This window comes from Enhydra lutris, unplaced genomic scaffold, assembly GCF_002288905.1.
Source record: "Enhydra lutris kenyoni isolate GAN:26980312 unplaced genomic scaffold, ASM228890v2 scaffoldscaffold19, whole genome shotgun sequence".
Classification (NCBI taxonomy): domain Eukaryota; kingdom Metazoa; phylum Chordata; class Mammalia; order Carnivora; family Mustelidae; genus Enhydra; species Enhydra lutris.
In genome coordinates, this window is record NW_019154103.1 from 2,052,892 (window position 1) to 2,063,760 (window position 10,869).

The 10,869-nt window shown below is 39.4% G+C and overlaps 1 protein-coding gene across 2 annotated transcripts in view; it reads left to right on the forward strand.

Moving 5' to 3' along the window:
• Positions 1-10,869, forward strand: part of LOC111148417 (3-hydroxy-3-methylglutaryl-CoA reductase) — a 19,483-nt gene extending 8,614 nt beyond the window's left edge. The window contains exons 11-19 of one of the 2 annotated variants that reach the window (XM_022504943.1): positions 551-745; positions 1,749-1,907; positions 2,057-2,214; positions 3,339-3,444; positions 8,765-8,935; positions 9,543-9,683; positions 9,762-9,920; positions 10,363-10,517; positions 10,664-10,869. In XM_022504943.1, coding sequence (XP_022360651.1) covers positions 551-745; positions 1,749-1,907; positions 2,057-2,214; positions 3,339-3,444; positions 8,765-8,935; positions 9,543-9,683; positions 9,762-9,920; positions 10,363-10,517; positions 10,664-10,718 — 1,299 coding nt within the window. In that variant the 3' untranslated portion in view covers positions 10,719-10,869. The remainder of the gene's footprint in view (positions 1-550; positions 746-1,748; positions 1,908-2,056; positions 2,215-3,338; positions 3,445-8,764; positions 8,936-9,542; positions 9,684-9,761; positions 9,921-10,362; positions 10,518-10,663) is intronic. The other variant, XM_022504944.1, reaches the window with a different exon arrangement.

Sequence of the window (10,869 nt, forward strand, 5' to 3'; positions counted from 1 at the left end):
AGGCTCCCCGCTGAGCAGAGAGCCCGATGCGGGGCTCGATCCCAGGACCCTGGGATCATGACCTGAGCCGAAAGCAGAGGCTTTAACCCACTGAGCCACCCAGGCGCCCCAATCTGGTTCATTCTTAATTTATGTGCACATGAGTGAGAGTAACATCAGGTTTGTTTTTCTTTCACTTTCCCTCGTTCCTATTAATATGTGTACTGATATTTGAACTGTCTTTCTATATACAGAGTTAATGAAATTTAGAGGGTGGGCATCAGAATCTTAATTATGAATTTTTTTTTCTATAAATTTCACTTGTAAAATTTGGTGTTTTGGTTTTACATTTGTTTAGTGTCATTTTTATAAAGAATTTGCTTTCATTTTGATATTCTTATTTCCACTCACATAATCTCCTTTAGAACGCTAAAGTTTTTTGGGTTCTCTTCTTCTGAGAGCATTGTTGTTTTAAATGCCTTATTTGTTATAAAGAATATGAAATGCACTTCTTCACGTTTTTGTCATCGCTTTCCCACCAATTCCTCCCAATTTTTTTTCATTTCTTTAGAAAGGTGCAAAATTCCTTAGCGATGCTGAGATCATCCAATTAGTCAATGCTAAGCATATCCCAGCTTACAAATTGGAAACTCTGATGGAAACTCATGAACGAGGTGTATCCATTCGCCGACAATTACTTTCCCGAAAACTTCCAGAGCCTTCTTCTCTCCAGTATCTACCATATAGGGACTATAATTACTCCTTGGTATGTTGTTTTTTTGGTTTGGGAAAGTTTGCTTTGAAGTTTTATTCTTGTAGCTTTATTCTTCAGCTTTTTAGTGTTTTTCTTGACTAGTCTTTTATATGTACATAGTATTTTAAAACATTTTTTTTAAAATGCTTTTACTGTAATTTCGTATTCTGCTTATGATTATAGGTCCTAAAAATTAAAGATATTTTTCCTGTTGTTTATAGTCATTACTTAGTGATTTTAGTACTTCTTTTTTTTTTTTAAATACTTCTTTTTCTTTTTTTTAAAGCATTTATTTATTTATTTGTTGGAGAGCGCGAGAGAGTGAGAAAGCATACAAGCAGGGGGAGCAGCAGGCAGAGGGAGAAACAGGCTCCCTGCTGAGCAAAGAGCCTGATGTGGAAGTTGATCCCAGGACCCTGGGACTGTGACTTGAGCCAAAGACAGACCCCTAACCGACTGAACCACCCAGGCGCCCCCAAAAAGATGTATTTGACAGAGAGAGAGAGAGAGAGAGAATGTGAGCAAGCATGAAGGGGCAAAGGGCAGAGGGAGAGGGAGAAGCAGACTCTCCAATGAGTGGAGAGCCTGTGGGGCTCAGTCCCAGGACCCTGGGATCATGACCCAAGCCGAATGTAGATGCTTAACCGACCAAACCACCCAGGCGTCCTAATACTTTTTAAATACTTCTAGAGAGTATATGAAAGGGGCGCCTGGGTGGCTTGGTTGGGTGTCCCAACTCGTGGTTTCAGCTCAGGTGGTAATCTCAGCGTCATGAGATCAAGCCCTGTGCTGGCCTCCTAGCTCAGCAGGGACTCTGCTTGAAATTCTCTCACCCGCTGGCCCTCCCTGGCTCATGCGTGCCCTCCACCCAAATAAATAAAATCTTTAAAAAAAAATAAGTAGAAGATTTTGTTGACAAATGCACTAAAGGTTTAAGTTTGAAGAAAATTATTAATGACAAGGGCTGTGTATTTGCGATACAGATTTTCACTTGCTGCCTGACTTTACCTTGTAGGTGATGGGAGCCTGTTGTGAGAATGTTATTGGATATATGCCCATCCCTGTTGGAGTGGCAGGACCTCTGTGCTTGGATGGAAAGGAATTTCAGGTTCCAATGGCAACAACAGAAGGGTGTCTTGTGGCCAGTACTAATAGAGGCTGCAGAGCAATAGGTGTAAGTTGTCTTTTATATATTTGCCTATTTTAAGATGGGCTCTGAGGCCAGGCGAGGAGAATAAATTTGGGGACTATCAGGGATACCTTTTGCGACAGGCAGAAGTGTTTGCAGGATTAACATATGCTTTTGTAACATCCTCTGTATAGCTTGGTGGAGGTGCCAGCAGTCGAATCCTCGCAGATGGGATGACTCGAGGCCCCGTGGTGCGTCTTCCCCGTGCTTGTGACTCTGCGGAAGTGAAGGCCTGGCTTGAGACACCTGAAGGATTCACAGTGATAAAGGAGGCTTTTGATAGCACCAGCAGGTATGGGGAGGTTTATATGCATTTATATTATTTCAGAGCCACTGTCAACTTCTGTGATCACTAAATGTAACTGTTAACATACTGCCTGCTTCAGATGATATAACTAAACATTACCTCGAAGTCCATTTAGTCAAAATGAGTAATATTTATGCTTGGTTTGGGGGATGTGGGCGGGGGCATAATGTTGATCCAAATGAATACCTCCATAGGAGTAAATAGAAAAAAAAAAGCGTGCGCTAGTAAGTTTGTGTGTTGATTTTATAAGACTCAATTTGATTAGACTGTTACTTTGTCCTAGAAGAGTGTTGACTTAGAATTGCCCTAGGGATGAATGGCCTGAAAAAAAGATTTTCTAAGCAGGGTAGAAATATTTGTATAGTAGTAGGTTTACTTTGAATCCGGAAAATTATAAAGAAGCATAATCAGTACAAAAAATAGCCCCATTTTATTTTTTTAGAGAGACAATGTATATATGAGTGGGGGGTGGGTCAGAGTGAGAAGGGGAGAGAGAATCTCAAGCAGGCTCCACAGTGCACAGAGCCCAACGTGGGGCTCCATCCCTTGACCCTGAGATCATGACCCAAACCGAAATCAAGGGATGGACACTTCAATGACTGAACTACCCAGGTGCCCCATCGATAGCTCCATTTTAGTTTGTTTATTTATTTTTTTGGACTTTTAAAGTCTGTCTGTGATGATGTCTATAGCAGCCCTCTCTTGTGGCATGTAAGAATGAGATGGTTGAATTAGTGTTCTAACGTATCATTTAGTTAAAGAAGAAAATACATTTAATAAGTAATTTCCATGAGCGTTCTCTTATGTGTAAAATAAATAAACTGAACTAGAATTTTTTCTTTTAAGATTTTATTTATTTATTTGAGAGAGAGACAGTGAGAGAGAGCATGAGAGGGGAGAAGGTCAGAGGGAGAAGCAGATTCCCCATGGAGCTGGGAGCCCAATGTGCGACTCGGTCCTGGGACTCTGACCTGAGCTGGGACCTGAGCTGAAGGCAGTTGCTTAACCAACTGAGCCACCCAGGCGCCCTCAACTGAACTAGATTTTTAAGGGAAGTTCTGTCTTCTCAAAAAAATAACAAAATAAAAAAATCTTTGCTTTGTTTACAGGTTTGCACGTCTACAGAAACTTCAAATGACTATGGCTGGTCGCAATCTTTATATTCGTTTCCAGTCCAGGTCAGGTGATGCCATGGGGATGAACATGATTTCAAAGGTGAGCCTGGATAGCCTGTATTAAAACTTATAAGACTGATTATCCCAGGGGAGGGGAACTAGGTGTTAGGGAGGTAAGAGTGGGGAGCAGACTTGCTGTTTATGTCCTATATTTTTAAATTTTGTTTCATGTATGTATACACACACACACACACACACACACACACACACACACATAAAGGATTGAGTGGAAGATTTTTATTGAAAGCTAAATACTGATTCATATAACTCATCAGACTTTTTTTTAGGGTCCTGAAGAGGGTTTATATTTTACTTTTTAATTAATTAATTAATATTTGTTCAGTTAGCCAGCATATCATACATCGTTAGTTTTTGATGTGTTCAATGATACATTAGTTGCATATAACACCCAGTGCCCTCCTTACTACCCATCACCTGGTACCCATCCTTTTACCACCCCTACTCCTCTAATCCTCAGTTTGATTCCCAGAGTCCAGAGTCTCTCTTAGTTTGTCTCCCTGTCTGACTTCTTCCCATTCAGTTTTCCCTACCTTCCTGTGGTCCTTCGCACTATTCCTTATGTTCCACATATGAATGAAACCATATAATTGTCTTTCTGCTTGACTTATTTTTATTTTACTTAGCATAAACCCCTCCAGTTCCATCTATGTCGATGCAAATAGTAGGTATTCATCCTTTCTGATGGCTGAGGAATATTCCGTCATATATATGAACTGCATCTTTATCCAGTCATCTGTTGAAGGGTATCTCAACTCCTTCCACATTTTGGCTATTGTGGACATTGCTGCTATGAACATTGGGGTGCAGGTGCCCTTTCTTTTCACTACATCTGTATCTTTGAGGTAAATACCTAGTAGTGCAATTGCTGGGTTGTAGGGTATCTCTATTTTTAACATCTTGAGGAACCTCCAGACTGTTTTCCAGAGTGGCTGCACCAATTTGCATTCCCACCAACAGTGTGAGAGGGTTCCCCTTTCTCCGTATCCTTGCCAACACTTGCTGTTTCCTGTCTTGTTAATTTGTGCCATTCTAGCTGGTGTAAGGTGGTTTCTCTTCGTGGTTTTGATTTGTATTTCCCTGATGGCTAGTGATGTTGGACATTTTTTCATGTGTCTGTTAGCCATTCGTATGTCTTCTTTGGAGAAGTGACTGTTCATGTCTTCTGCCCATTTACTGAATGGATTATTTGTTTTTCAGGTGTTAAGTTTGAGAAGTTCTTTATAAATCTTGGATACCAGCCCTTTATCTGTAATGTCTTTTGCAAATATCTTATCCCATTCCATGGGTTGCTGCCTAGTTTTGTTGACTGTTTCCTTTGCTGTGCAAAAGCTTTTTATCTTGATGAGTCCCTAAAGTTCATTTTTGCTTTTGTTTCCCTTGCCTTTAGTGATGTGTCTTGAAAGAGGTTACTGCCTATGTTTTCTTCTAGGATTTTGATGGATTCCTGTCTCACACTGAGGTCTTTCATCCATTTTGAGTTTATGTTTATGTGTGGTATAAGAGAATGGTCCAGTTTCATTCTTCTGTATATTCTTCTGTCCAGTTTTCCCGGCACCATTTATTGAAGAGACTGCCTTTTTTCCATTGGATATTCTTTCCTGCTTTATCAAAGATTAGTTGATTATAGAGTTGAGGGTCCATTTCTGGGGTCTCTATTCTGTTCCACTGATCTATGTGTCTGTTTCTGTGCCAGTACCATGCTGTCTTGATAATCACAGCTTTGTAATATCGCTTGAAGTCCGGAATTGTGATGCCACCAGCTTTGGTTTTCTTTTTCAAAATCCCCTGATGATTCAGGTTCTTTTCTGGTTCCATACAAATTTTAGGATTGTTTGTTCTAGCTCTCTGAAAAATGTTGACGGTATTTTGATAGGGATTGCATTGAAAGTGTAGATTGCTCTGGGCAGCATAGACATTTTCACAGTGTTTATTCTTCCAGTCAATGAGCATGGAATGTTTTTCCATCTCTTTGTGTCTTCCTCAATTTCTTTCTTACGTATTCCGTAGTTTCTGGAGTATAGATCCTTTACCTCTTTGGTTAGGTTTATTCCTAGGTATCTTACGGTCTTTGGTGCTATTGTAAATGGATTTGATTGCTTAATTTCTCTTTCTTCTGTCACATTGTTAGTGTCATCAGGCATTTCCTGACTAGTATTTGTATTTGATATGTTTAATTTTGATTTGGTATTATACATGTTCTGGGTCTACTCAGAAGAGCTGGGAAGAATCTTGGGGTTAGTGCTTCTTAACTTCATCCTAAAAGCCTTGAAAGCTCACATCTTTTAGACACTTGTATGTAAGAGGCCAAGTTCATGTGTATAATCCATTTATTTTAATTATTTCCTTATAAGAAGATGGTATGTGGCTTACATTTTATTCTACTGATATTTATTATTACAAATATTCACAAATGTGAATATTAACATATTCAGAAATGTGTTAAAGTCAATTCAGTTAGCAAAATTTATTTTGTGGTTTACCTGTATATGAGGACTGCTCTGAAAGAGAAAAAGGATAGTGACTAAATATGTAGGTTTTAAAAGTTGTTTATTTTTTATTATTTTTATTATTTTTTAAGATTTATTTATTTGACAGAGACAGTGAGAGCAGGAACACAAGCAGGGGGAATGGGAGAGAGAGAAGCAGGTTTCCCACCAAGCAAGGAGCCAAGTGTGGGGCTCAATCCCAGGACCCTGGGATCCTGACCCGAGCCGAAGGCAGACGCTTAAAGACTGAGCCACCCATGTGCCCCTTAAAAGTTGTTTAAAAAGGGACGCCTGGGTGGCTCAGTTGGTTAAGCAGCTGCCTTCAGCTCAGGTCATGATCCCAGCGTCCTGGGATCGAGTCCCGCATCAGGCTCCTTGTTCATCAGGGAGCCTGCTTCTCCCTCTGCCTCTGCCTGCCATTCTGTCTGCCTGCACTCGCTCTCTCTCCCTCTCTCTCTCTGACAAATAAATAAAATCTTTAAAAAAAAAAAAAAAAAAAGTTGTTTAAAAAGAAATACTACAGTAGTTCCTCAAAAAATTAAAAAGAGAATTATGATCCAGCAATTTCATTTCTGGGTATTTACCCAAAAGAACTCAAAAGAGGGTTCAGAGACTTTTTTTTGTATATCCATGTTTGTGGCAGCATTTTTCACAATAGTCTAAAGGCAGAAGCAACCCCAGGTGTTCCTGGACAGATGAATCAATATATAAAATGTGGTATGTACATATAATGGGATATTATAAAACCCTAAAAAAATAGGAAATTTGCACATATGCTAAATAAACCTTGAGGATCACTTGCTAAATTAAATAATCTGGTTAACAAAAAAGACAAATACTTTGCAAATTCACACTTAACCTAGATCAGTTAAATTCATTTGTAGAGACAGGAAGTGGAAGGGTGATTACCAGGGGCTGAGGAAAAAGGAAATAGGGAGTTGCTGTTTAATGGGTTTGGAGTTTCAGTTTTGTAAGATGAACAGAGTTCTGGAGATGGGCTGTACCACAGCGTGAATTATGTACTTAACACTAACCTGTACACTTAAAAATAGTAAAGGTGGTAAGTTCTATGTCACATGTGTTTTAACCACAAGTAAAACACATTTTTTTAAATTGCAAGTAAGTATGTCTTCGGGTATTGAGGTATGAGTTAATTGAATTAATTTCACTTAATTGGAAGTCTTGTTTACATTTTTGTAAGGTTGATCCCAATGACTTTCATTTACAGTAGGACTTACTGTAATGTCTGACTTCTCTTTACTGACTAGGTAATTTGGGCTTTTGGGTAACACTTGAATAACTAGAAGAGGTAATTTATTACATGTCATTTGTGGGTCGAGTTACTCCCAGTGACATGATTATGAGTATTATACTCTCACTGAGTATTTTTAAATTCATTTTTAAATTAAGTTTTATTTAAAACTTTTTTATTTAAATTCAGTTTAGTTAACATATACTGTATTATTAGTTTCAGGGGTAAAATTTAGTGATTCATCAGTTGTATATACCACCTAGTGCTCTCATTACATCAAATGCCCTCCTTAATGCCCATCACTCAATTATCCCCGCCTCCTCACCCACCCTTCAGTTTGTTTCCTGGAGTTCAGTATCTCTTACGGTTTGTCTCCCTCTCTGTTTTCATCTTATTTCATTTTTCCTTCTCGACCCTATGTTCATCTGTTTTGTTTCTCAAACTCCACATATGAGTGAAATCATAGGGCATTTGTCTTTTTTTTCTCCCATCCAAGTACTAACCAGGCCCGACCCTGCTTAGCTTCCGAGATCAGACGAGATCGGGCGTGTTCAGGGTGGTATGGCCGTAGACTGTCTTTTTTTTTTTTTTTCTGATTGACTTACCTCGCTTAGCAAAACACCCCCACCCCATTCTATCCATTTTGTTGCAAATGACAAGATTTCATTCTTTTTGATGGCTGAGTAATATTCCATTATGTATACACACACACACACTCTCTCTATATATAGTAATATTCCATTATGTGTGTGTGTGTGTGTGTGTGTGTGTATCACATCTTTATCCATTCATCTGTTGATGAACATCTGGGCTCTTTCCATAGTTTGGCTGTTGTGGACATTGCTGCTATAAACATTCTTGTGCACGTGCCCCTTCGGATCACTACATTTGTATCTTTAGGGTAAATACCCAGTAATGCAATTGCTGGGTCCTAGGGTAGCTCTATTTTCAACTTTTTGAAGAACCTCCATACTGTTTCCCAGAGTGTCTGTACCAGCTTGCATTCCTGTCAACAGTGTGGGAGGGTTCCCCTTGCACAGCATCCTCCCCAACATCTGTCGTTTCCTGAGTGGTTCATTTTAGCCATTTTTACTGGTGTGAGGTGGTATCTCATTATGGTTTTCATTTGTATTTCCCTGATGCCATATGATGTTGAGCATTTTTTCATGTGTCTGTTGGCCATTTGGATGTCTTCTTTGCAGAAATGTCTGTTCATGTCTTCTGCCCATTTCCTGATTGGCTTTTTTGTTTTTTGGGGTGTTGAGTTTGGTAAATTGTTTATAAATTATGAATAGTAGCCCTTTATCTGATAAGTCATTTGCAAATATCTTCTTCCATTTTAATATTCTCATTATGTTCTCATTTACATCCCTGTTCATCAGTGACTACAAAGAACTTTGTTTTCACTCCTAGAAAGAAACAAAGAAACAGTAGGAGTCTATACTGACTGAGAAGTTTATCACTGCGATGGCTAATGAAGCTGTTTTTTTATTTATTGTATTTAGAAATATTATAGTTTCTGTACTTGTTAGTATTATATATAAATAAAGCCTCTGATCTGTAAATAGCTGTGCATTTTAATTTTGTTGTGTTCTTGACAGGGCACAGAGAAGGCACTTTCAAAACTTCATGAGTATTTCCCTGAAATGCAGATTCTAGCAGTTAGCGGTAACTACTGTACTGACAAGAAACCTGCTGCTATAAATTGGATAGAGGGAAGAGGAAAGTCTGTGGTTTGTGAAGCTGTCATTCCAGCCAAGGTTGTCAGAGAAGTGAGTGATTATTTTTATTATTTGTATATATAATAACAATATTATTGTTACTTTTATTACTATATTTTTATTTATATATTGTATATACATATATCTTTATATATTATTATTGTTTTTATTATTTTTATTATTTTGTTAATCTTTAATTGGGTTAAAGATTGGGGAAAGGAATATTAACTTTTTTTTTTTAAAGATTTTATTTATTTGACAGAGATCACGAGTAGGCAGAGAGGCAGGCAGAGAGAGAGAGAGGAAGCAGGCTCCCTGCTGAGCAGAGAGCCCGATGTGGGACTCGATCCCAGGACCCTGAGATCATGACCTGAGCTGAAGGCAGAGGCTTAACCCACTGAGCCACCCAGGCGCCCCAAATATTAACATTTTAAGTAAAGCTTAGTATATGGTGTATTTTATGTTAAAGATGACTGTTGCATGTATCTTGCCCATCAGTGGCATTCACATGAACAAACTTGACTGATACTCTTTATTGAGGACAAGGCTTCAGTGGGGCCATATCTAAACTCTCTTGCTTTACCAAAGGGTAGATCTGGGTAGCATACCCTGAATCTTCTGGGGGAACATGTAAAATGTGCACAACTCTGTTTGCTAGGTATTAAAGACTACTACAGAAGCTATGATTGAGGTCAACATTAATAAGAACCTGGTGGGCTCTGCCATGGCCGGGAGCATTGGAGGCTACAATGCCCACGCGGCGAACATTGTAACTGCCATCTACATTGCCTGTGGACAGGTGAGAGCTCAACCTCCACTTTACTCTTCTCTTTTGTAAAGGAAGGGAAGTGTTATACTTCTTTTAATTTTTTTCCAGGATGCAGCACAAAATGTTGGTAGTTCAAACTGTATTACTTTAATGGAAGCAAGTGGTCCCACAAACGAAGATTTGTACATCAGTTGCACCATGCCATCTATAGAGATCGGGACTGTGGGTGGTGGGACCAACCTGCTCCCTCAGCAAGCCTGCTTGCAGGTATGACACCTCAGCCCCAAAGTTGCTGACCTCAAGCCTACTTCTGACTTGCTGGGATTCTGTTTCTGCCTGGCATAACTTGTCACTCACCTGAGTTTTAGCGGGTCTTTTCATTCTTTTTGCTTCTCACCAGCCTAACCTATTGTATCCAAGTAAGCATATTCAGGCATGTGCTTAGTAAAATGAGAAAGTGGATTAAGAGAGCAAATGAATGTTCATTTACTCTGAGTAAGTGTCCTGCAAACCAGCTTGTAGATGTTATGTGCCCTGTGGTCTGTATTATTGTCAGTGCTGGCTGTCAGATCTTGGAAATTGAGTACTTCCACTGGAAGTCCAGTTCTATTCTGATGCCATTGTAGTTGCCCTTATTTCAGTTGGTAGCGAAGGAAGTTGTTGCCATGACTTTAAAGGTGAGTCCTGCTGTGTCTCTCCCTGGCTGCAGATGCTAGGTGTCCAAGGAGCATGCAAAGACAATCCTGGGGAGAATGCCCGGCAGCTTGCCAGGATCGTGTGCGGTACAGTAATGGCTGGGGAACTGTCACTGATGGCCGCATTGGCAGCTGGACATCTTGTCAAAAGTCACATGATTCACAACAGGTAAGACTTAAAGATGTATTTAACTTCTTTTCCCTAGACTTAGGATACGCAGTACAAAAACCTACTATGCAGATACAATAGTTCTAACTTAAAATTCTGCATTCTTAATGTTTTTTATATCTCTACTTTGTCTTTTTCTGCCATAGGTCAAAGATAAATTTACAAGGCCTCCAAGGAACTTGCACTAAGAAGGCTGCTTGAATCGCCTGACTGCTCTGAACTGAAACATGGGCATTGGGTTTTAAAGGACTAACATAAAATCTGTGAATTAAAAAGCTCAGTGCGGTCGTATGTTGAGGATGAATAACATGATCTGTGAGACAACGACTGCTTGGTGTTTGGCTGTTTCAGA